Source organism: Rhea americana, unplaced genomic scaffold (genome assembly GCF_003343005.1).
Source record: "Rhea americana isolate MKP2758 unplaced genomic scaffold, rheAme1 scaffold_319, whole genome shotgun sequence".
Taxonomy (NCBI): Eukaryota; Metazoa; Chordata; class Aves; order Rheiformes; family Rheidae; genus Rhea; species Rhea americana.
The window spans coordinates 153,474-179,089 of NW_028186445.1; the positions used below are offsets into that span (position 1 = coordinate 153,474).

At 55.6% G+C, this 25,616-nt stretch overlaps 1 protein-coding gene across 2 annotated transcripts; it reads left to right on the forward strand.

The window, feature by feature from the left end:
• Nucleotides 1-9,503: 9,503 nt before the first annotated feature.
• Nucleotides 9,504-21,258, forward strand: STAT3 (signal transducer and activator of transcription 3). 2 transcript variants are annotated; one of them, XM_085310364.1, is made up of 23 exons: nt 9,504-9,685; nt 10,558-10,702; nt 10,869-10,967; nt 11,471-11,566; nt 11,668-11,749; nt 12,195-12,289; nt 12,506-12,657; nt 13,145-13,303; nt 13,432-13,524; nt 14,340-14,399; nt 14,734-14,763; nt 14,867-14,960; nt 15,044-15,091; nt 15,421-15,504; nt 15,938-16,036; nt 16,234-16,369; nt 16,611-16,663; nt 16,750-16,844; nt 17,163-17,302; nt 17,759-17,974; nt 18,303-18,345; nt 18,748-18,860; nt 18,994-21,258. In XM_085310364.1, the coding sequence occupies exons 1-23, from the start codon at nt 9,558-9,560 to the stop codon at nt 19,047-19,049; spliced, it is 2,316 nt and encodes a 771-aa protein (XP_085166490.1). In that variant the 5' UTR covers nt 9,504-9,557; the 3' UTR covers nt 19,050-21,258. The 2 variants fall into 2 exon arrangements, with proteins under 2 accessions (XP_085166490.1, XP_085166491.1); XM_085310365.1 differs by having other exon boundaries at nt 17,759-17,971.
• The last annotated feature ends 4,358 nt before the right edge of the window (nt 21,259-25,616 follow it).

Below are 25,616 nucleotides of genomic sequence, written 5' to 3' on the forward strand. Positions count from 1 at the left end.
GGGTGCTGGGGGCCCGCGGGGTGCCGGGCTGGTGCGGGCTGCCAGGGCCCCTGGGTGCCAGGGCCTGGTGCTGGCTCAGAGCTGGGCCCGCGGCGCCGTCTGTTCGGGGCTGAGCTCTGCCGAGCGGCACCGGGGGCGGTGGGCACGGCTCCCGCTGCCGCCGAGGGCCAGAGGACCCGGGAGCTGCGCCGTGTCCGCGGCCTCGGCGGGACGGGCGCGGCTCCGCTCCGGAGGGCTGCTCCAGCCTGCAGGATTCTCTGTGCGGCCAGGATGTGGCTGAGCGGAGGCAGGTGAGCGCAGCCTGGCCCCGTCCACAAGCAGAAGTCTTTTCCGGAGAGACTCCCCTTGTGCCCTGAGCCTCCTGTGGGTTTGAAGTCTTGATTTCTGTTGCCAGGCGTGTTTGTGTGGTGCAGCCCCGCAGACCGGCTGCGCGGACGCCGGGCAGTTTCACTTGTGTTGTGAGCTGTTACCAAGTTTCTGTGTCTCGATCTGTGGTTGTCTTGGGATGTTCAGGCTGCAGGAAAAGGGTCTGTGACTGGTGCCTCAGCAGCAYGTGAAGGCGTTACCCGTCTGCTCGAGGGAATCGTAATTACCGAGGTAGTGTTTAACATTGTCCTCTGGTGTTACAGTTGCTGGTGGGGTTTGTTCCCTTCCCACAGTTTCCAGTAAGTTCAGAGGAAATTCTTGATGGACAGTGGTGGGGCTACTAGAAGCTAATGACCTGCTGATAACCAAACTGACTCTAAGCTATTGAAACATGGACTTCGTTGTGTGCTGCATGTACAATCCCTGCTCTCGAAGTACAGATGCAGAGATGAGTTGGTTAATAAGCACACTTGCACTGTGTCAGAATCTGACAGAAGGTTCAAAGCCTAAATCAACTGTTCAGAGGGGAAAATGTCTGGTSTAGCAGGGCAGAAATAGAGGAGCTGAAGTCTGATATGTTTTAATGACCCCAGATGTTGAAGTTTCACAAAGTGTGTGCACCTTCAGGGTTTTTAACCACAAAATAGCCCTTGGCTCATGAATCTTGGAACACCTGAATGAGGATTTGGGACAGATAGTCATGGATTTCTCAGTGATGGTGCTCCTGTGCCACATGCTGAGGTAAAATTTTCATGCTGTTGAAAGGACTTCTAATTCAGACTAAAAGCTTAAATGGGGAGGGTTCTGTGCCTGATCAGACAAAAACCTTAAAGAACCGATTCATATTTCTAATAGAGCTGTGAACTCAGGTTGCAACTTTACCCATCCCCTGACTATAGCTGCTCAAAAATATCTTGCTTGGGATCTTTTGCCTGTGCCAAGTTATGGYTTAATAGTTGTTCTTGCAAGAAGTAAGATGCAATGGTGAAGAGCAGCAAAGAGGGTCCAGAGCAGCGTTATCAGGGTGCGTATCTCGGGTGAATATTTGAACTCTGTGGCAGAACTGCCTGAGTGCTCTGCAGGGACAGTCAGCTCTGCCTACCTCTCCTGCTTGCTGAGGGTCCTCTGCTCTGCTCRTTAACTTTCCATCCATGTGTTGCTCAGTACAACATCATCCTGCATTGCTTTCCCTAGGAAGACGTGYGTGTGTACTCAGCTCTTGTTCCGTATTTCATCTGTGTGTTGCTGTGTGCCTGTGAGAGAGCATGTGGCCAAAGGCAGGTGCTGTGCACCTGGAGCAGAGGCAGTGTCATAGGGCCCTTTGCCCAGAGGGGAGGTTATGTTGTCCTAGGACAGCGCTCAAGAAAGGCCCTGCGTGTGTGCATATTGGAGCAATTAACCTCAGTTTCCATCCTGAATCTTTGATTGCTGTCAGGTTTAGTGCCCAGTTAAGTCCCTTCTGCTATTTTCCTTGGATATGTCAGAATTGCTGTAGCCAAAGTGGTAGAGGATAGAAGGAGTGTGTAGTTGGGGCCTGGTCACTACCAGTCGAGGCAGGAAGGCATCATCTSCCATGGTGATAGCATTACCAGCAGCTGCTGCAATAGGAGTTGCATTCTGGATGGACCCTGCAGAACTCCTGAGCTGCAATTGGGAATGGCCAGTTGTGACATGTAGATTTATCCAAAGAACTCTGCACTGTGGCTGCAAGATCACCTGAAGCCTCCCTCTGCCCTACAGTGTCACCCTGTTCTGTGTCCTCATGTTTCTATGTCACTACTTCATTTTTCATCCTCAAGGGCTGTCTCTGAAAATGCTCCAGAGAAGCAGAGCCAAGTTCTCTTAATAAACAGCTTCTTTGAAATTGCTCTTGTGTTCACCTGGAGTAATTAGTTTTCTTATTCTAGAAAAAAAACAGTTTTTCATGAGCCTCCTGATGGTTGTGTAGAGCTTGTGGCAGTGAGAGTTCTTGTTTTATTGCAGCCACACAGTGTTTCTGTTTTGAAAGCTGAGGTTCCTTTGAAGTGTTGTTGGTTATGTTTGCGTGAGAAGTTCATGACACTCTTGCAACTGGTAAATCTGTTAATATGAACTGTGCAAAACTATTGGTAACTAAGCTTCATTCTGCTTGGCTCGTGTGGCAGAGGGCAAGGAGTGCTGCAGTATTTTTGAGCGGCTCCACTCCATACACACTGCCTCTAGGAATCATTGCTGCTTTTGAAGCTTATTGTGAAGCCCCCGAAAGTTGGGGTATGGGTAAGATGTGTTCTCAGGCATGTTGCAGAAACAAACAGGTCCACTGGGGTAGYCTTAAGATTGCTTTCCAGGACAAGCAATCCGTGATGAAGTGAAAGGAGCTTAGAGCTCCTATTCAAGCATGCAGTAGCTCTCCCAAGCTGCTGGTGGTAGTACACACCTCAGAGCAGGAATTGTTGCGTTTCAGTCCTGGCTCTCATGGCCTATCCTTGCAGTGGAGCTAAAGAGAGATGAACTTTAGCTCTCAGGCTACTTTTAGCAACTTCGCTTTGAGCTCTGGATAGCTTGTTTACCTCAGCGCTTGCATCATGCCATACTCAGCCCTGGTAGCATCAGTTGTTCTTTGGCTCTGTTCCAGAGATGAAAGGCGAGGCTAACCACAGAGACAGACAAGCCACGCAGAATCGGAAAGGCTCAACCCTCAGATCTTCAAACGTAGGCAAGGGAGGCTTCTTGGTGGCAGTGCTGGGCTAGGGAGAGGCTCCCATTTGAAGTTTTGGGGCTAACTAGATGGAAGCTTACAAAATGCTGGTGATTTTGACAGTAAAGGGTGTCAAAGGGGCCCCTTTCCTCTAGGACAATTAGTGTTTCAGGCCTGCTGGCTACTTTCTGCTGATTCTGGGAGGAGCTGGAGCTGGAGCTAGATCCTGCACTAAAGGAAGAAACTTCTCCTCTCCAACCCTTCTGGAGAGAGAAGAGGCTTTGAGTAGCCTCCTGACTGATTTAACACTCCCAGCCATTCCTTGCCTTTTCACTCGATTGTGGGTTGGCCTCTGTCATTCTGCCACTTCCTTGGGGCTGCATGAACTTGCACTACCCAGTGCAGCAGAGCTATCTCGGTTGCCTCAAGCCTGTGTTTTAGCAATTCACATCTTGAGGCTGTTCTTGGCCCTGTCTTCTTGCAGCAGCGTGTGGAAGTTTTGCCAGATCAGGCTCCTGGTCAGCTGGGAGCTGTAGAAACTCGGTGCAATCTGCTGCTTGTGCTACGAGATGTGCTGAGGTGGGAAGCAAGAACTGAACAAAACTGAGCCAGTGAGGCGCAGGGGTGGCTGATGGAGATGGCTTGTGTTGCTGCAGGGACGGGTCACGGCTCACGGGCGGCTGCAGGCTGCTGCTGAGCAGGGCGGATCTGATGTGCTTGCGTGCATGTGTGTCTCTATGTACTTGTGCACGTGGGCTGCCGTGACTTCCTTTACTTCCTCAGCTGCTGGCCTTGTGAAGAGTTGTTTATGGTGGAATGAGGCGGAGCAACCCGTGTCTTGGTGCGTGCGAGTTCTGTTTTTCAGGGATTGGTGTGACAGAATACTTCTCTGGGGCCCGTGATGGGGAGACTGTTTCCTGGAGCCAGCAAGCATGCGCTGTGGTGTGGAAGCCTTGGAGGATCTTGCGCTTGAACAAAAGCCCAGATTTGCTTGGTGGCTTGTCCAGTAGCTATTTGTGGAAGTGAGAAGTGGCTGATTCTAGTTCAAATGCCACTGTCACACTGTAGCTTGGGAACATTTTACTTTTGGTCTTTCTGAGCTCTGTAGATCTGGGCTCAAATATTACTCAGAAATACCCAGGCTCTGACCTTCTTCATGGAAGGTCTGCTGGGGTCAAGGACTCAATTAAGTGAAATCTGGTTTGTTTGGTGACGCCTAGTAGGGAAAGTCCATCTGTGAGCCGCTTTGTGCAGTATGTGGCAGTGTCCTAGAATGAGTCCAGGGCTGATGTTTGGGCTGCCCTGGGGCTGGCTATTCCAGGAAGCAGGTCTCTGCTTTGCTTTCTATTTTGATCACTGCAGCAGCTGCCCAGCAGCACCCATTCTCAGCTCCTTGCAAAGACCTGTGGAGATTTCTCTAACAGGAGATGGGCTGGAAGAGCAGCTGCAGTTTCCTAATGGGATGATTAAACTTTTGGTCAGTGCATACCAGGGGTCTCTTGGTTGTGGTGCAACAGGAAATGAGATGGTGGAGCTTACTGGCCAGGCAGGGAGATGGGACTCACCCTAGTGACTTGCAGTTTTTCAGCTCTTGCCTGGCCCATATATTTTGAGTTTCTTTCTTTGAAAAACAGGATAGAGACAGACTGGATGAGATCTCGCTGTGCCCTGTGGAGGAGCTGGAGTGCCCATCTGGAGCTAGGAAGCACCACATTATTCATGCTATGGAAATAGCCCTTAGTGCTGACAGAGAAGGGCTCATCTCTTCCACTTACTGTTTCATTAAAAACAGGTTTTGTTCACGTAGTCTTCTCTGAAGATTGAGGATTGTTCTTGAAGGCTACTGTCCTGTGGGTGTTGCTTCTGTCATCTGGGGCTATATGATGCAACAAAGTTCTGAAAAACTATTTAACTCCATGTTAAATGCCAGTGTCTTTCCTTTCCCTGTGTCTCAGTCTATGACAAGACACTTCCCCTTTCTTTCCCCTTACAATTAGCATCCTAAAAGATTGGGAAAGAGAGCCATGTGCAACAAATATCAGACTAGAGTGATAGTGAAAGTGTCGAATGGCAGTAGCCTGAGGCAGTCTGCACACTGAATGATCTTGGAAAGCCGGCTAGTTAAAATCAGCTCTTTGTGCTGTGCAGTGACTCCTGGAGCAAGTGAGGGTTTGTGGCGTGGGGACTGGTAAAGAAGCTGTGGGTGGGCAGCTCCCRGATGGGGCAACATGCTGGCGGGCATCTCTTTTGCTGCTAGAAGCTCTCACAGACACACAGCCTTGTGTAYCTGGGAGGCCTCAGGCAGTGCTCAAGGCAAGGCTTAAGACTGGTGCTGTGCTCTGGCTGCCTGTGGTAGCAGTGTGGGGACTAGAAAAGGACAGTGTTGTTCTCCCTGGCAGGCATTTGTCCAGGGGCTGTTTTTCTGGGGATGCTTTGCAGCCACAGCTCAGTTCTGGTGTTGGTATTTAGCATGCACTGTGCTCACTGGTGAGGAAGAGGGACCAGGAGAGGTGAATTTGTCTTTGCCACAGACATATATGGGACTTGTGAAGGGTGGAAGCTTTCCTGGCAGCTGCATTTTCGAATTCTACTTCTTGAATGTCTGTGGTCCTGTGTGGATGACCAGCACTGTTTGGTGTTGAGCATCTACAACAGTCTGTACAACCAAGACAAGGGAAATAGCAGGCTCCCGGAGGCTGTTGTGTGCTGGGGGAAGAAGCTCTGCTGGCTTTTGAAATTTCAGCATCGTTGCTTCCTCTCTTGTCTTATGGCAGCTGTTTGGCCCTTGCGGAAAGCAGGGACAATAGGAGCAGCTGTTCTTGCTGTGGCCCTGGGGCCCAACTGTTTGGTGTTCACCTACTTCCAGCCATTCTGTAGTCCAGGGTCAGAACAGCCTGACTCCCTGGGGGGCAAAAAGCCAGTCTTGAGAGGATGGTGTGAGCTCTCTGCCGTCTCTGACTCTCCTCAGCGAATGGGAGATGCTCTGTTGTGTTTACTGGGGTGCCAGGTGCTGCTCTTCACCTCTGCTAGCACCCCTTCAAGTGCTAGCAGGGTTCCTGGACCTTTGCTTGTCATTTAAATGTTGACTCAGATTTCCTTCACACCAGTTTCTCTGCAACACTCTTTGTTCTTGCAGAAACTTCAGCAGGTTCCTGTGTTGGTGCTGTCCTGGGACCAGAGCACCTGAGAGGGAACCTTGTGCTGACTTGCTCCAGCTCCACATTGAATACAGGACACTCCTGGGACTCCTGTCCTTGCCAGGCTCTGTGGGCTGGTGCTGGCTCTGTTTGGTGCCAGCATGTTCTCCACGAGGCTGGCAACATTGCCAGGCTGGTGCCTGGGCTGCTGAGCCATTTCCAAACACACACAAGCTGACGTGTCACTTGCTGGAATGACCTTTGCACAAAAGCAAGTATTTTTCTGTGGGAAGTGACTTTTTCTGTTGGTGTTTGGTAGGGCTTGATGCCTTTGCTTCCTGAGCACAGCTTGCTGTCCCCTCATTAGTTTTAGTTTGATTTCTATTGATACAGAAGTAGCTAACTCGAAAATTACTCCTTCCTTGTTTCTGTTGTTTCCTGGCAGTCTCCGCCTTCTGCGCTTACTGTAAGCTCTGCAGCTCCTTCCCTGCCCTCCTGGAGCAGACACAGACATTTACACAGTCTGGCTGGAGGGCATGYGTGTGGAAGAAATTGGCACCAGATTAAAGTTTGGTACCTGCCTCTAGTGACCTAAGGCCCTCTGTCCCCTAGTGAGAAAGTAGAARAGTTTTGGAAAACGATGCCTCTCTTGAGGAGACTGAAGAGTTTTGCTCAAGCTGGGCACTTGGGAAATGTRCTTTGTGATGCTAGAGCCAAACGGATGGAAGCTGAACTTCAAAATTCAGCCTGTGAGCTTCCTTCGCTGTGCTCAGTGTGCTCARTGCTGCCCAGTGCTGGGAGCTTGGCAGCTAGTACAAGAGGTTTGGTGGCTTTAGGAGTTGTGTATGAAAAGACTTCTAGCCTGGCCTGACCCTGYGGTGTAAGGAGATGCATGAAGGCTGTAGGATGGGACATGAGGTGGGTCTGCAAACAAACCTAAGTAAGACGTGTGAGCCTGTTTGAGTCATGGGATCTCTGTCTCAATTTATAAGTACCTCWGCTACCTCTGTCCTATTGGGGCTGGGGTTGGGTCATGCAGGTTTATGGCCTCCCAAAGTCCTCTGTGTTTTTATGCTGCTGAAATCCTCCACAGGGATGGGATGGGAGAGGATAAAGTTCGGCTTGGTAGCTAGATCCTGCGTCTGCTGCACTGCCTATAATATGTTGCAAATGGCCACAGGCTACCACTGCCAGCGCAAGCTCTGCTATTGTGATCTCAAATGTTTTGCATTAATTTCACTCTGTGTGGTGAAAAGAAAATGAGTCAGAATCCTCACTTTATTCTGCCTCACAGCTGAGGCAACTGGGAATGAAACCTCTCTGCTGCTGTTCTCAGAAAGCTGGYCCTGGCAAGGATGAAGGGTGGGAGCCGGGGGAAGGAGGGCTAGGGCTCGAAACTGCTGCTCACACTCACGTTCAGCTTGATTTCGAGTTGASTCTCCTGAGATGGAGCAGTGCTGCTGGATTCTCCACTTGTTTATTGATCTGGTTTCTTTATTGTTCATTTTCTATAGGCAGTTGAGGTTGCAAAAGGAGATGGTAGTTATTTCACCAAGCATGACTCAGCCCCACATCTGCTGGCGTCGTGGGGCTGTGCTGGTTGGAGTGTTGCAGCTCGAGGGGCTTGGGTGGGCTAGTGCTTGGGGATGCAAATTACCACAGGTGTGAAAAGGGCCTTTTTCCTCCCCAGCTAGAATGGCTCTTTCCCCACACTTCCCCTAATACGCATGCACTTACTACTTTGCTAATGATGTGGTTTTGGTCTGTGGTTCTGTGTTCTCTTGACACAGGCCCATGTGTTAGTGACGACAGCAGCGTTTGCACTTTGAGCTCAAAGGTGACGGCCTGTTGTCATGGGGAAGCTCTTATCTTCTGGGAGCTGAGCCTGGAGGTAGAATTTGRTGCCAGTCCTAGGTCTCTTTGGACTGGAGCTCCCTGTGCAGTTAACTGGGACTTTCTGCAAGCTCAGGAAGGGTTTTGCTGAACAGGAACCAACTCTTGAACATGAGTGGCATSACCAAAGACTCTGGGCCTGGGCTCATCACTCCTGATGTGTGTGAAGATGTGTCTGAGAGCTCCATGAGATCATGGGCCTGGAGTTGCACACCCAGCAAAATGGCCTAGTTGGGCAGGAGCCCTGTCCTCGGTGGGAAATGCCTGACTCGTGCCACCTCTTCTGGAGCTGAGTGCCATGGGCTCAGGTGAGCCCAGACCCATGGTGCACTTGGTCTGCACCAGGTGTGAGCCCCACCAGCCCTCCTTGGAGGGAGAGCAGAAGTTGTGACTCAGTCTTGCAGAACTACTTTGTGTCAGGTGGAAGCTACGGGGCTGGCGTGGTGGTGAAGACCACTTCTGTCCTTCTGTGGTGAGAAGGCCAAGTCTCTTGCTGCTGTCCTCAGACCTTGTAATACTGGCTCCCAAGTGGCTGTGCCACTCTGTGGGACAGGCTTGTGCTTTGCAACATTTGTGCAGCTGGCACTGCTGCTGCTAGTTGGTGAACTGTGGGGGACTCTCTGGAGGGGAGATCTGTGGCTCCCCACATGCTGTAACATGAGATTCTTGCATTGCCTTCACAAACTTTCCAGCCTTGCCTCTGGCTCAGGCTGGATTCCTCGTGACTTGGTGACTCAAACGGTCAGGCAGGCAATAGTGGCTTGTGTTGCAGTACATGGTGCCTGGGCCTTTGAGCCTCCTGGGTGGATATYGGACTTGTGCTGCAGGGATAATCACAGAAACCTTCTGGTTCTCAGCATGAGATGAATCTTGTCTTTCAAACTAAGTTGCTTTATTGCTCTGAGCAGTTGTGGACTTGTTCTCTCCTGAGGTTGATGCAAAGCCACGCACCTTTCYGATTGTGGATCATTAAAGCAGGTAGATCAGAGTCAAACGTGATCAGGCCCAGCTGCAAGCTGGGTATTGAGCAGTGAGGAGTGTAGCAAGACAACCCCTCTTGCTGCCTTTTGATTTGAGTCTAACCTTGCCAAGGATAAATCCAGAGCTACGTGCCTCTGCTGCTTGCCCAGGAATACCGGCTGGTGCCAGCATGCCCACAGGCTTTGAGCTCCTCCCCTAAAAGCTGGCTCTGAGGCTGCCAGCCTGTCACTGATCCCACCTACACCGAGGCAGGTGAGCTGTAGGAGGCCTGAGCTGCAGACACYGTGCTGGAGTTCTGCACCTGTAATGACACCACGTGGGGAAGCAGTCCCCACCAGCAGCAGACGTGGTGCAAGGAAGGGAGCCTTCTCARCTGCTGCTGCTGTGCTGGCAACGCRCAACTCGGCATCCGCAGCCCTGTGGGGTCTCGCAGGGTGCCCACAGCAACTGCTGCTCTGACCCATGTGTGTGCTTGTCCTGCCAGGTTTCCGGAGCCGGCCAGGATGGCGCAGTGGAACCAGCTGCAGCAGCTTGACACTCGGTACTTGGAGCAGCTCCACCAGCTCTACAGTGACAGCTTTCCTATGGAGCTCCGACAGTTCTTGGCTCCCTGGATTGAGAGCCAGGACTGGTAAGGCCATGCAAGGCTGTGGCATGTAGACTTTGCTTGGGACACTCACCCTTGTGTTTTAGGGAAAGGGCTGTCMTTTGATGCTTAGGATGAGCAGGGATTTTCCAGTGTTTGTTTCCCAATGAGAGGATTGACTGTAGATTACTAGTCTTGTTCCTTTGGACCCTTGAGCTCTGCTCTACAGAAGGGTTGGGATGATAGTGGGTGCCAGAGAAGTTTGGCGRGGCTGTATCTGTTTCTCTAGGCTCTTGGTCTTGCAGATCTATTCTTCCTTACTCTGGTTCCCTGTGAGACTTTTAAGTATGATGTGAAAGGGAGCAGAAGTCTGTGCATGCAGTGTCAAACTTCAGATCTTGAAAAGCAGATGATCCAAAGCAAAGGTGTTCACGTCTAGGGTTGATTTACACTGTCCTCTGTTGTTAATGAGGTTGAAATGGAACACTTGCACTTGGATCATTTTCAGACAGCACGTGAGACTGATAAGGAGATTGTGTGCGCTGTCTGCCTGGCTTAAAGCCAGAGCTGAAGTGTAAGCCTAAAACATCTCTATCACCTGCCCTTGTGTGAATGGTCTGATGGCTGCATGTCTGGCTGAGCTCAGTGGAGCTTCTGTGCACACTCTAGGAAAAGCAGTCAGTTTTAGTGGGGGAAGCTTGGTTGCAGATTGCAGTAATAGCTCAGTTTCTTGATGTTGGTTGAGGAAGTGCAGGCCTGCTCTGATCGTTGTTCTGGCTGGGAAGACTGTTGAGGTGTTAAGTGGTACATGGGGATGKGGGGTCTGAACAGAGCTGCCCACTGTCTGCAGTGCTGCCTGTCACACTGCCTTGCTCCTTTAGTCTGTGCTGGATGCCCAGGACTCTTGTGTTCTGCAGGGCRTATGCTGCCAGCAAGGAGTCGCATGCCACGCTGGTGTTCCACAACTTGCTGGGAGAGATCGACCAGCAGTACAGCCGCTTCCTGCAGGAGTCCAATGTACTGTACCAGCACAACCTGCGACGGATCAAGCAGTTTCTGCAGGTGGGGCAGGAAGCACCCATTTTATTTTTAAAAATTAGTTTGGCAGGAGGAGCCTGTGCAGTTCTAACAGCTTCATCTGCACAGTTCGAACTGCAGCCTTAAAGGATCTGAAAATCCCAGAAGTTGCATTTTACCTGCTAACTTTCAGGGTTTGGCTGTTTTACAGAGCAGATACCTAGAGAAGCCAATGGAAATAGCCCGTATCGTGGCTCGCTGCTTGTGGGAAGAGTCCCGGCTCCTTCAGACAGCTGCAACTGCAGCCCAAGTAAGTGGCTCATGAGCAGATGGGTGTGCTGGGGTGACCCTTTCCTTCTGGCTGCCTGGCAGTGCTGTGCAGGTCCTCAGAGCTGGGAAGAAGTTGCAGTCTGAAGCACCTTGCTTGCTTCATTCAGTAATGATGAATCTTTTGTGCTGAAGGAGATGATTGAGTTGCAGTGATTGGTAACTTACCTCCTACTGTCTAGGCAGCAACTGCTTTCTGCCAGAATGTACCCTCTGTGCTCTCTACCTGGGATGGCTGTTTTTTCTGGTGTGCATTCATCTCTCCTGTATCTCTGCTCTCTTGGGGAATTTCACCCCTTGAGCTAGGTGTGCCCTGCACTGTGTGCGTAGGTATGCAGTCCTGTAGCTAATGCCGCAAGTGAGCAACTAGCTGCACTGCCTTTTGATAGTGAGCAAGTAAAGGTTCTCTGCAAAAACCTGCTCAGGGTGGGAGGGGAGTATTGGGTTCCTAGGCCCTGTTCTAAGTCCTTCTTGTCTTTTCTGCAGCAAGGGGGACAGGCAACACATCCAACAGCAGCTGTAGTGACGGAAAAGCAGCAAATGCTGGAGCAGCATCTGCAGGATGTGAGGAAGAGGGTACAGGTATGCGTGTGCTCCCTAGGCATCTTCTCCTTTCTCCACGGCTACTAGGAGCACTGTGATGATTTAGCACTTTGAACAAATCTGCATTTCTGGCCTTGCAGGACCTGGAGCAAAAGATGAAAGTGGTGGAGAATCTCCAAGATGATTTTGATTTCAACTACAAGACTTTGAAAAGCCAAGGAGGTAATGGAAGTTCATTATCTTCTGGCAAATCGTAGTGCCTTCCTGTAAGGAAATGTGCTGRAGGGTGTGTTCCAGCCCTCACAGTGTACCCTTCCAAGCAAAAAAAAGAAGCTTAGGCTCAGGGCATTTGCATGGCAATTGGAGAAACCTTGTTTTTGTTTCTGCCACTGACAGGGACTCCAGGGGAGCTGAAACAGAGCTCTGTTTGTTTGGGTGTGAATAGAGAACTGGCATGTGTRGAAGTGATATCCCTGCTGTGCATGTACTAAAGCCAGCAAGAGGTTTGGAAGCTGTGGTGGCAGAGGCTGTGAGAGATTGCTGCTTAACAATTGTCAGCTTTCTAGGATGCCTGCTTCTTTGCAATTGGCTAAGGAAGTCTCCTGTTTGTGTGATCCTTGGGAGATAGGAGTCCATGCTTGGCTGAAACTCTTTCCTCTCTGTGCAGACATGCAGGATCTGAATGGAAACAATCAGTCAGTGACCCGACAGAAAATGCAGCAGTTGGAGCAGATGCTCACGGCACTGGACCAAATGCGAAGGGTATAGCTTGCATGCACTCATGAGTGACTAGCCCTCCAGATGCCTCTGTGGTGCAGAGGTGCCCTCTCTCTGGGATATGGGTTTGGTGCTCGTACGTGGCCGGGTCTGAGAAGAGCACCGAAAGCGCAGCCCTCGGTGACCTCTTTCTTTCTGTGAAACTTGTAGATCTTGAAGAGAGTCAGAGTGTGCTGAGGGTCCTGGTTTCTTTCTTCGTAGGGTATTGTGAGTGAGCTGGCTGGGCTGTTGTCAGCCATGGAATACGTGCAGAAGATGCTTGCAGATGAGGAGCTGGCAGACTGGAAAAGACGGCAGCAAATCGCCTGCATTGGCGGCCCACCCAATATCTGCCTTGACCGACTGGAGAACTGGTAAGGAAGCTGGCTAGGAGTTGCATCAGGCCCTCGAGAGGCCGCATTCAAACACCTGCAATGGGAATGATCTCCCTGTCTCTGGGAATGTCCTACAAAATGGCCACTGATGTCCGCAAGCATAAATGTAATCCACTAGTCAGACTGGTCCTGAATAGTGGGCACTGTGGCAGGAGTTACTAGCCTCAGACCTGTGGGATTTCCAAGGCTGCTGAAAGGAGTTCCTGTTACTGCATGGTGGTTTGCAAGCCTTTGGCAGGTGTTTTTCTACAGAACTCAGGTGCAGGCAGATTTATTTTTTAGTTCATGGTCTAAAGAAATAAAGTGAGTTGGGAGCACAGACCATTCTGTTCTCTGTTGGTCTGGTGTAGAGATTCTCTTCTTACACACCAGTGAGGGAAGAGAAGGACTCTGGGTAGTCTGAGACAATGCAGGGGTGCGTGGCTTGTCAGCCAGAGCTAACACGGGTCCTTCCTGCCTCCCCTAGGATAACCTCTCTGGCGGAATCACAGCTACAGACCCGGCAGCAGATCAAAAAGCTGGAGGAGCTCCAGCAGAAAGTATCCTACAAGGGTGATCCCATTGTCCAACACCGGCCCATGCTGGAGGAACGGATTGTAGAGCTGTTCAGGAATCTGATGAAAAGGTGCTGAAGGCTGGGAGGGAGCTATCAGCAGTTCCTGGATTACAGGGAGTGTGGGGAGGCGTGAGCAGTCACTGTGCTGAGATGGGGTCTGAGATGTCGCTGTGGTCCATTGTGCTTTCTCCCTGCAGTGCTTTTGTCGTGGAGAGGCAGCCCTGCATGCCAATGCACCCTGACCGGCCCTTGGTCATCAAAACCGGCGTGCAGTTCACCACCAAAGTCAGGTGTGTTGCTGACCCCTGCAGTCCGTGCGGTGGCTGTGGGAACGGAGCTGTGCAGTGGGGAAACTAGGAGCTTTCTCCAAAGGAAACACTGGTGTGGATGCAACATCTGGCTTATCTGGGGAATGTTAGGAGGGAATAAATCCCTGCAGGTTGGCTCTGCTGGTGTGCAGACGGGTGACTCAGTGCAGTTACGGTGATTGCTGGCTGGGGATCTGCTGCATTCCTGGAGGCAGCCAGGGTTCTGGTAAATCCTGCTGCGGGGGTGGGAGGCAGGAAGCATCAGTGCTTTCCTGGCCAGCTGCCTCTCAGCTGGTCTGTGTCCCTCACGATCCTCTGCAGAGAGCTGCTCCTGCTCTGATGCTGAGCTCTGCCCTGGAGCATGTTCATGTCCCAGCTGTGCCCCAGTTGCCCTCTTCACATGCAGAAGTATCTGGCGACAGAGCCATGCAGATGGTGCTCATTTAGAGCAGATGTCTCTTCGTGATGTGGGCAGCAGTCAACAGCTGAAAGGTTCTGCTGAAGGGGGACTCACAAGAGCATTAATGCCTCCCCTGTTCTGGGGACAGTGTTGGGGCTGACATATTACAGTCCTGCCTGCAGAGTGATTCAGGGAGGCTGGATGAACTGTGTAATGCTGTGTCCCAGTGGACTGTGTGGGGTGAACCACGGTGCTGCCAAACTGGGCATGCATACCGCATTGCTATTCATCCAGCCCCAATCTCTTCTGCAGTTTATGCCAGGTTCTGTTTTTAATTTGAGCTCTTTGTGTGTGTGGGATGTTTGTGCTCACTTGCGCATCTCCTGACTCTTTGCAGGTTATTGGTCAAGTTTCCAGAGCTGAACTATCAGCTGAAAATTAAAGTCTGCATTGACAAGTGAGTTCTGTGATCCTGGTGGCTAGTGGATGGAGTGTCTGGGATGGGACTTGCTCCCTGGGCTAATCCTGCTGCCATCAGGTCCCTGTTGCTGCGACAAGGGCCARCATGACCCTGAGCAGAAGGGGAGTAGCAGGATCCTGTGCAGGGTAGCAGTAGATTCCAGGCTCAAGTGTGAGGCACAACCTTTGGGGCCTGTGGGACTCTGGTGTTGTAGTGCTGTTAATTCTGCTCACCAGTTCCTTTGGTGCTGCATTTTGCTACTTCTCTGTGTCCATGTGGGAAGGCTAGCACCTTGACTCTGTGCTCTCTCTCTCTCTCTCCCCTTTCCTAGAGACTCTGGTGATGTTGCTGCCCTTAGGGGGTAAGTGGAATGTTGCTTCTTGTCTCYTTATAATCCTGGCACATATTTTGCCATGTGTTAGCTCTGAGGAACACTGTCAACCACATTGTCTTGCTCTTTCAAGGTCCCGGAAGTTTAACATTCTGGGGACAAATACCAAGGTGATGAACATGGAAGAGTCGAACAACGGCAGCCTCTCAGCAGAGTTCAAGCACCTGGTGGGTACAGTGAGCTCTTAGGGCTGTTTTTATTAAGGCCTTGTGCTTAAGGTGTTGCTATAACCTGTTTCTTCTCTTTGCAGACGCTGCGGGAGCAGCGATGTGGCAATGGAGGAAGAGCCAACTGCGATGTAAGTGCTGAGCCAGGGCAGTACTGGGGAAGGGGCTCCTGATTAGGAGAGCCTGCCAGGATCTTTGCTTGATAGCTCTTGATGGAGCACCCCTAGCAATCTCCTGTTGTCTGCCAGCATTGAATCTCATTCCATGTCAAGCAGTTAAACCACAGAAAGAGGAAGTGGGGACATTGCCTTCAGAGAGGGGGTTCACAGACATGATCTGATGTGTTGGCAGCTGCTAGATCAGCAGCAGAGACCTTAGCAGCAGCGCTGGCCCCATATCCCCTGGGAAAGGCTGAGAGCAGGTGTCTCCAGTGTGGTCACTGCATCCTCTTCCACTCTAGGCCTCACTGATAGTCACTGAGGAGCTGCACCTCATCACCTTTGAGACAGAGGTTTATCACCAGGGGCTGAAGATTGACCTGGAGGTGAGTTGTGGACTAGCTGCCCTTCTCTGCAGTGAGCCAGGCTTGGGTACAGAGGAAGCATCTCTGAGGACATCTCTTTATCCGAGAGAAGAAATAGAAGAGTTGTGTCTGTCTGTGGGCCTGGCTGAGCTGTGGCCTTGGCTTGTGCTGGGCACGTCTGCTCTTCTGGACTGGCTGGAGAAGGCCTACTGGGAAGAAGCAGGGAGCATGACCAGCTGCCGATTGTGCGCCCTGAGAGAGCTGCAGGCTTGGGGAGGCTCTTGGCTGGAGGGGTGCAGTGGGCCATTGCAGTGTGGCTGTGCCTTCCTGTGTACAGGCCACATTGCACAGAAAATGGGGTGGGAGGCACTTGGTGACTAAGGCTTGCTGTCCTGTGGGGCAGTTTAGGGCCCTGTGAGAAGTCCCAGCCCATGGTCATGTCCTGTCTTTGCAGACCCACTCACTGCCGGTTGTGGTCATCTCAAACATCTGCCAGATGCCCAATGCCTGGGCATCCATCCTGTGGTACAACATGCTGACCAACAACCCTAAGGTAGGGCCTGGAGCTGTGGGGGCAGACAGCAGAGATGCGGTACAGGCTTTGGGGCCAGATGCCCCCAGCTGCCAAGCTACAGGCAGAGAGAAAAATGATGAGGAAAACTAGCCCAGCAGTGGCAAGAGGGCTAGGTTAGGATCTGGCCCTCACCTAGGTCCAGTGTCCTGCTCAGGGCTGTGTATTTCCTTGTGCAGAACGTGAACTTTTTCACCAAGCCCCCCATTGGGACATGGGACCAGGTGGCAGAGGTGCTGAGCTGGCAGTTCTCCTCCACCACCAAGCGTGGTCTCAGCATCGAGCAGCTGACAACACTGGCAGAAAAACTTCTAGGTAACCACTGTCCCGGGTGTCCTGCTCTACCCCTGCTGTCTGTAGCCATCCTTGGGGTGGCTTCCATGAGAACCATTTGTAAGTGCAACACAGTAATAAGCTTGCATGCTTTGGGAAGGGAGCTTTACTTTTTAATTGCTACGTTTCCCTGAAACGCTGCAAACTTGGGTTGCTGTGTAGAATGGTGTCTGAGGAAGATCAGCTCTATTCAGATGTTGATGCTCCTGTCTTTCTCTGCCAGGGCCAGGGGTGAATTACTCCGGCTGTCAAATCACCTGGGCCAAGTTCTGCAAGGTATAATTCCCCTTTCCTGCAGAGTGTTTTCCCTTTGCTGTCAGCTATCCAAGCTGCATTCACAGCCTCTCTGCACTCTTCCTCAGGAGAACATGGCTGGTAAAGGCTTCTCTTTCTGGGTCTGGCTGGACAACATTATTGACCTGGTGAAGAAATACATCCTGGCGCTGTGGAATGAAGGGTGAGCCTCACCTAGTGTCGGTCTGGTGACCCCTTGGGAGGAGTCCTGTTAACCCTGTCCCGAGGCAATTGGGGTTGCCTTGTTCCAGGTGCAATCAGTGGGCTCTCCTGGGATGCCTCTTTGGCCCAGGCCCTGTTGGTTGGTTCAGAGCAAAAACTCTTCCTGGCACCTGGGAATGTCTAAAAGCTCTGCTGGTGGTGAGGCTGGGTCCTGTGACTGCCTGAAACTGTGCAGTGCAGAGAACTGGCAGGGCTCATGCCCTAAAATAGCTGCCCCAGTGTGCCCCCACCCTGGCACGTTCTTTTCCTTACCATCCAGGTACATCATGGGGTTCATCAGCAAGGAGCGGGAGCGGGCCATCCTGAGCACCAAGCCACCGGGAACCTTCCTGCTACGGTTCAGTGAGAGCAGCAAGGAAGGTGGTATCACCTTCACCTGGGTGGAGAAGGATATCGGTGGTACGTTGGCGTCTCTTTCCCCTGCCAGCACCCTGGGTGCGGTGCTCTACTCAGCCAGTGTTCCTCGCTCTGTACAGGGCTTGGACTGTGGCATCATCACCAATGATATTTGTCCTTTATCCTTGTCCTGACAGGCCTTTTCCCTAGGGTTAAGTCTTTGAGCACTAGCCTGTGTGTCTCTTGCTGGCCTCTGCATGCTGGGTGCCCCTGCCCATGTGTTGCTATCATGGTGCAGTTTTCCAGGCTGCTGAAACTGCCTGGCAGGTCTCTGTGCTGTCCTGTGTCCTGTTGATGCCCTTTGATGCTGATCTGCTGCAGCTCAAGTGCATACAGCAGCTCTGCTGTGCTGAGCACGATCCCAGGCTGGTCTGTCTTGCCCCTGCCTTTGAGGAAGGCCTCTGCCTTTGCTTGAGGAATGCAGGTGTCTTGCCCTGTGTCAAAAGTCTCCTTGTACAGGGAAGACCCAGATCCAGTCTGTGGAGCCTTACACCAAGCAGCAGCTAAACAGCATGTCATTTGCGGAGATCATCATGGGCTACAAAATCATGGATGCTACCAACATCCTGGTGTCCCCCCTCGTGTATCTGTATCCGGATATCCCAAAGGAGGAGGCATTTGGGAAGTACTGTCGCCCTGAGAGCCAGGAGCATTCTGAAGCTACAGACTCAGGTAGTCGTTGACTTTCTGTGTTCTGGTGCCACCCTTGCATGCGAGCTGGCGAGTCATGTGGGGGTTGCTCCAGTGACAGCTCCGAGGTGGAAGAGCTGTTGGTAGCTGGGGGATCCTGCTGTAGATCATGGGAGGGCCCAGCTGCAGCATGGGACTAATGCCTGGGAGCGTGTTCCTTGGCACAGCCCATGCAAAGTCACAACGGTGTGTCAGGGCTTGGCAACTGCTGTGTGGGTGTGTGCTGTCTGCAGGGCTTTGCCCTTCCAGAAGGGGGGAGGAGAGCTAGTTTCTTCCTCTGACAACTGGTGACAAGTCTGCTCTTCCTCTGTAGGTGCTGCTCCATACCTGAAGACCAAGTTCATCTGTGTCACCCCGTGAGTGTTCCTGRGAAGGGTATCTGTAAGCACAGGGCTGCTGCCCAGGGGGCACGTTTGTGTGTGTAGCCTGACTCGAGGGGGTTTCTTCCCCACTGCTGGTTGGTTGTTTATGGTGGTTGGGACCCCTCAGGTTGAACTATTCTTCCCCTGTGMCATGAGGCTCACAGTCTGGATAGAAGGAGACCACAAGGGGAGTCTGAGCCAGGTTCCAGCCCTAACCATGGATGTTCCTCCCTCCTTGGTTTTTTCCTTGTGTTTTAGAAAGTCCCATACTTGGGACCTGGGCTATCCTGTGCCTTGAGGCTCATGGGGTGGTAGTGGCATTGAAGAGCTCTGACCACTGCTGCACTCAGGATCTGACTCATGTGGTTTCTGTGTTCCCTTCCCTCCCTCTGACAGCACCTCCTTCAGCAACACCATTGACCTGCCAATGTCTCCRCGTACCCTGGACTCGCTCATGCAGTTTGGCAATAACAGCGAGGGAGCAGAGGCCAATGCAGGAGGCCAGTTTGGTGGGTCCAGTGGGCTGCAGCGCCTGAGAGGGGAGAGCCTGGCTGTAGGCAGAGCTCTAGGGGTCAAGACTCAGCCCCTCAGGGTTGCTCCGGGCACACAGGCCCTGTAACCTCTCGCTGTGTCTCCCTGCAGAATCGCTGACCTTCGACATGGAGGTGACCCCAGAGTGTGCTTCTTCACCAATGTGATGTGCTCTACTGGTGCTCTTGGGGCCCTCCCAGGACTTGGGCTTCCTGGCTCCAAATAGTTCCCCCAGTCTCGCCCTGTGAGGTCATGTTTGCTCTGGGCCTTTCCTTGGGAGGAGCTGGGGCTGTGGTCCTTGCCACCAATTTTCTTGTTTGACCCAAGTGAACAACCACCTCTCCATGGTGGTGCCATTTGTCTCTTTGGGGGGAGGGGGGGGCTACATCTTTTTCTATTTCCTTCCGTAACATACTTTTTTATTATTGTTTTGCTCATTCAAGTGCCTATCAGCCTCCAATTGCAGCCTCCGTTTTTACAAATGCTTCTGCAGCCCATTGTGCTGCCTGCTCTTGAAAGCTGCTTTCCTGACTGCCAGTGTCTAAAAGCCCATTAAGATCTYTTGAATCTGGATTTGCCTCCTGGTAGCTTAGAGGGGATTGGCCAGTCCCAGCGCAGTGCATTGCATAACCCATGTTGAGACAGCGGAGGGTCTGGCTTGCAGGCTCCCCACCAGCCCTCTGAGAGCAGCAGGKTGATCTTGTCTCTGCACCTTCTGCTGACCCTGGTTTTGGCCAAGTGGACCAGCAAGCAGCTCGGAGGTGGATGGGCCCTGATGTTCCTGTCYTGTGAAGGTAATGGTTCTGCTGGACTATGCCTGGGCTCAGCTGCCAGCAGAGAGTTTTGGTAACTGCTTGCACTTGCCACTAGCTTCCTGCTGCAGGCAGAGAGATCCAGCTGGGTCCAGCAGCTCCAGGGCTCCTGCTGGGACAGCTGGTTTCCCTGCAGTGCAAGGAGTGCCCTGCAGAAGGGCAGTGAAGTGTCCCAACACCATGCGTGCTTGTGAGCATGCAGCATTTGCATCTCGGATCTGTTCTTGGTCTTTTGGGGACCTAGGGATAACCAGGCTGGCCATCCTGACTGGCTGGCCCCTTGATCAGGCTAGTGACAGGGGTAAGATTGCACTTTTCTCTCTGTCTATGCAGATTTAGACCTAACAGGCCCTGAGGAGGAGTGGGATGCTGCTAGGTTCAGCCTGACCTGCAGTGAGTGGCCGGGCTTGGCCCTCTTCCCTTTGGTACGGCTTGTGATGTCTTGGTGGATTTGCAGCTTCTCAGGGGCAACGCATGGCATTTTTGTTGGAAGTTGGCTGTCAGCATTAAGCTAGGAGGTGGCGAGGATTGAAGAGGGCAGAGTATATGTAGAAGGAGGAATCTGCTGTCAGCCAGCACTAGACACAGATCTTCTGGGTGTTGTAGGTTTCCTTACTCTGAAGGTTGAGGAAAGTTTGGAAGCTGTCCGTAGTGAAAGTTGTGGTTCTGTATTTCTCCAAATGGGGAGGGCCCTTTCCATGCACTGGGCTTTGGTTCCCATCCCTGATCTGAACTGGACACTGATGAGCAAGAAAGGGGAGGGAGAGGCGGAGTGGGAGCTGCCTGCCTCCCACAACAGCGCCTGGAAGCCCCTTGCATTACCAGGGGCTTGGCCACCCARGGTGGGGAGCAGTGGGGTGGCATGGGGTGGTTGCACACTGTGCTCTGCTTGTCCCTGTGCCTCAGGGCAGGGCTGCGAGAACCACAGGTGCTGAGGCTGTGTCTAGGCTGGTTCACTGGGCACTGCAGTGGGTCACGTCAGCAGAGCARTGGTTTATTAGGAAACAGCCCAGGGTTTTACAGGCCTCTGACATGTCTTAATTTGGCTCTGGGTGGAGAGAAGTGCTAAATCATCTGTACCAGTGACAGTGCTGTGGGCTGCTGCGGAGCAGGTCGGCCTCCTCTCGCGTGCGGCTCCCGAGCGCAGGGTGTTACTGGCTTTACCGTGCAGTGAAGAGCCGCGGGGTGAGCTCACGGCCCTGCGGCAGCAGCCGGGCTGGTGCAGCCGTGCAGGGGCGAGCGGGCAGCGCGGTGGGTGGGCTCCGTCCAGCGAGCTGTGCCTGGCCCTGGGGGGGGAGCGAGGCCAGCCCCCCTCGCTGTGAGTGGGCAGGGGAGGGGGCCGAGCCACCCACGGAGGCAGGAGAGTCCTTTGARCGTGGTAGGTGCTCGGATGAGTCAAGGGCTGTACTCGCTGCCTGCCTCTGTGCTCTGCATGTAGCTGCCTCCAGCGGCAGTCGACATAGTCCTGGGCAACATTCAATACTGTAAAAAAATTTATTTTTTGTATATTTTATTGCTGTATCTACAGGCTTTAACTTTCTCCAAAATAAAGGTTCTAAAGTGACATGCTCTCCCAGGTGTGAATTCAGCTGTGTCCGCGCCTGCATGCGGCATCTGTGTTAATCCCTGTCCAGGAACTAGTGGCCTCAGTCAGCGAAAYGCCGGCGCAGATGAGAGTGCTGTGGTTTGCTTGCTGTGAACCATCCTGCCCTGGTGCTGTCTGCACCCAGGCCTGTCCTGGTGCCTGGGGCACGTGGGTCAGCCCGTCTCGGGCCGCCCTCCCCTTATCTGAGCGCGGCAGGGCCCCTTCCCGCAGCGGGGAGCGGCTGTATCTCGGCGCAGCAGCGCGCGGGCTGGTTTCTGTCTGGGCGAGAGCAGCGCCTGGCTCCCCTGCTTGCGTAAAGGAAACCTCTGGTGCCAGTGGGGGAGGCTCTGGTCTSCGCGCCGCAGCTGCTGGGGCTCGGCGCAGGCTTCCCTCTGCGGCAGCCTGCTGGGTGGGGGAAAGGGGGGGTCGGGGACCCTCTGCCTGCGGGGAGGGTGCTAGGGTGAGCTAAGCGCAGGGCCCGGGCTGCCGCGGGGCTGGGGCGGGAGCCAGGGGCTCTCCGGGACCCGGGGCGCTGCTCCCCTGCCGAGACCCGGCCGCAGCAGAGGCCGTGCGCTCGGGGGCGCCTCCGGGCTCCTCTGCCCGGGGGGCGGGGGGGGAGGGCTCCCGCGGAGGTGCCGCATTGCTTCCTTGCGGCTGCGTCTCCAGCTGCAGCGGGATTTTCCACCGCAGCTGCCTCTCCCTTGCAGCTTTCCCAGGGGGAGGAAGGGGCCGCAGCTGGGGGGGTGGGTAGGGGAGGAGGAAACGGAGGCAGAACCGCAGCAAACGCTTCCCCAGACGTTGGCTTGGCTCGCTGGCGCTGTGTCCCACCCCAGCCCCTGCGGCAGGGCCCGGCGGCGGCCGTCGCGGCTCCGCTGCCGGCTGCAGCGCGGGCCTGGCCTGCCCTCTCGCGGGGACGCGCCGGAGCGGTGTCGAGCGCTCCGGCACCCTGCGGCAGCCTGGGCGCTGCGCCCTGGCCCTCGCGGGGGGGCGAGGCGGCCTCTGCATCCCGGGCTGGCCCTAGGAAGGAGGAAGAAACGCTGGTAACGGGGCCACCCTGGCTCTGCGGCCAGGTCCGAGACCCCCTTGGGGTCTGGCAGAGCGGCAGGAGGGGCAGAGGCGGTCTGGGGCCAGGGACCTGCTCCTGCGAGCTGTAAGGGGGCTGGGAGCACGCGGCCGGCACCGGAGCCGGGTCCGTGTCGGTGACCGCTCGAGGCGCTGACAAACCCGAACGAACCGGGGGGTGTGAGCGGCAGCCTGTGCCGGGGAGAGGGTGCGAGCGAGAGGGCAGTGCCTGGACGAGGGTCTGGTCCTGGAGAAAGAGAGCGGATAAACTCCCTGCTTGCGGCTCAGCTGTGATAGGGGCAGGGTTTCCCGGCGTGGAGAGGGATGCATTTCCTCCAGTAACGCCCGCTTGATCCACGGCATCCTGCACCCAGTGGCAGCTCTGCCTGCTGCGGGGAACGTGGCAGGAGGCTCACGAGGGCCAGGGCAGAGCCCTACAGCTGGCACTTGCTCTGCTGCGACAGTGGTGCTGCACCTTGATGGGTCGCGCTGGCCGCGGGGCACCCGCGTCTGCTGCGGGCCTTTGCCCTGGAGCTGCCGTGCTGGAGCTGCCGGGCAGCGGAGCTGCTGCAGCGATGGGGCTCCGGCGAGGCCAAGAGGGAAAGATTATTGCTCCCTCAGGGCAGGATTAGCAGGAGGATTTTTCATGCAGGTTATGCTCAGTAAATCCCCCGTATCCCCAGCAGGAGCTGCTGCCCTGGGCTAGCTCGCGGTGCTGGTCTCCRGCTCTCGCCTGCTGGCGATGGCCCTTGAGCTCCGGGGCAGCTGCGGACCCCTGCCGCAGGGGCGAGCGCGGCCCCAGGCCCCTCGCCTCCCTCCGCTTCACCCTCCGGTGTCCAAGGACCCTCCGGGGGCCCTTCTGCTCTCCGGCTGCAGCCAGGGGTTGAAGCCGGAGCGGGAGAGGGGTCGGCGTGGCGCTGGCAGCTGCGTGGGCTCTCGGGCCGTGGGGCCGGATCCCAGGGGAACGCTGCCCAGCCCAGCGCCAGGGGCTCCCCGCTCCCCTCTGCCAGCTGCCGCATGCGATGGCAGGCGCCAGAGGAAGGGATCCTCTTACTGATATGCAAAACCTGGGGCTGCCGTAACCGTCGCTGTCGGGAACGCAGCGTCCCATCCCACGCTGGCGCAGACACGTGGCTCCTTATCTCCCTGCGCTCGCGTGCCCTGCTGTGCCCCCTCCGAACCTGCTCGCCGAGGYCGGTTTAGCCACGGGGCCCGGCCCTGTAATCAGGCTGCTGCTCTRATCCCAACCGTTGCCACCTGGAGCGCTCACGGCAGCGGAGCCATGGCAARGGCAGTGACCTGCCGCGCAGCAGGCGTGAGCGGCTGCCGGAGCTCCCTGCTCGGAGCCAGCCGGGCTGTGGCACCCGCATCCTGCGTGGCACCGCGGACCCTGCACCCTCCCCGGCTCTTGCACTCGCCTAGCCTGGGAGGTCTCGGAGCAGCTGGAGGTGCAAGTGCAGGCTCCTTCCTTTCTCCCTGCCCATGCGTAATCCTACCTGGCCGCGTCGGAGCGGCCGGGGCCGTGAGAGCCTCGAGTCCAGCCGCGGTGAGGACGCGTAGCGGGAYGCGAAGCTTGCAAACTTCGACCTGGTGCAGCCAGGAGGGCTCGGGGCTGGGCAGCTTTGCACCGAGAAGCCGCTGGCTGGTGCGGTGCAGCGGCGCTTCTGCAGGACCTGGCGCTGCTCTGGCCCTGCTCTCCCCGCCCCATGCGCCCCTCCAGCCACGCGTCCCAGCTGGGCCCCCGACCCCGCGCAGCCCAGGGCCCCAGCAACTGCGGACGAGCCTCCGCTGGAGCTGCGAGCAGCTCTGTCCCGGCAGCTGCGGCCTCCCAGCAGCTTCCCCTCCCCGGCGGTGAGCACGCAGCTCCCAGCGGTGCGCGGAGCCCGCGGCAGCGCAGGGTGCTCTCGGCCCGCGCGCGAGGCTGGCGCGCAGGAAGCTTGCAGGAAGCGGCGTCTTCCGTCAGCACGAGGTCAATCACGTGGTTTGCAGTTTTGGATGCAGGCGGACTTGATGCCGGGGCACCTGCCCGGGGAGCGCCCGGCAAAGCGCGCTGCTGCCCGGCTTCTCCGTGCTGGGAGCCGGGCTGTGCACGGCCGCCCGAGCATCCCCGCCCCGAGGAAGCGCCGCCGCCGGCAGAGCCGGGGCCGGGGCCGGGCCGCCGAGCCGCCGGCTGTTGGTGGCTCTGGAAGCGGGTCACTGGGGCAGCTGCGCTGCTTCCCGCTGCCGGCTCCTCTGCGAGGCAGCTCAGCGGGGAAGGGCCCGGCCCCGGCGTCCGTGTCGGATGCACGCGGATTAGGGGTTTCCAAAGGCGGCTAAGCGGCTTGGGCCGCCGCCGCTYGCGCGCCGGGGAGGGCATGGCCCTGCGGAGGGGATCGGCCAGCTGCCGGGGCCGGGAGGGGACCCTGGGGGTCCGCGCCGGCCCGCGGCAGGGTGATTCCTCGGGTGCGCTCTCCCGCGTTTCGCTCCCAGCGGCGTGGTTCCCCCCGCGCCCTTGATCCCGCCCGCGGACCGCGCTGGCTCCACGCGGCTCCGTGGCTGCTGGTAGCCTGGGGCGGCCCGGGCGATGCCGGAGCCCTTCCCGGGAGCTGTTTCGGGGCTGCTYTTGCTTTGCTGCTCCCAGCTGCTGCGTCGGCTCCCGGGGGTGAAGGGGAACCTCGGCTCTGCCTGGTGGAAACGGCCCCGGGGCGACGCGCGGCCTTGCTGGCTCCGGCTCCGCGGGATGCAGGGCCCGGCCGCCCCCGGGGGCCGGGATGACCCGGCGGCGCCTGTTTACCAGCGCCGGAGCGCTCGGAGCGAGGGGTAACCTTGGCAACCCCGCTGCAGCCGCCGGGGAACTGACGCGCCGGGCGCAGCAGCACCCGCCGCCCCCCGAGGAGCGCGGAAAGCTCCCGCCGGCAGCCCCGGCCGGGCCGCGGCATCCCCGGTGCCGGGGCGCCGCGCCCGGGTTCGCGTTGCAGCCCCAGCCCGGCTCGCGCTTCCCCGTGCTTTCCAGCAAGCAGAGACCCGCGCGCTTCGTTCCCGGCTGGGTGAGCAGCGTGGTGGGGACAAACAGCTTTTGCCCGAGAGTTAATGTGTTTTGGCTGCTGACGCCGAGTGTTTACTCGGTTTGTTTTTAGCCATCAGTAACGGGCTGGAAGCGGMGCTTTCCTGCGGACATTCCCCCTCGGACGAGACGACGTTCCCCAAGCAGCTCCTCAGCTCCCGCGGGCGCCGGGACGCGCTCGCCCGTCTCCCGCAGCTTGGCGGGCGCCGCGGGAGGGCAGGGGCCTGCGGTG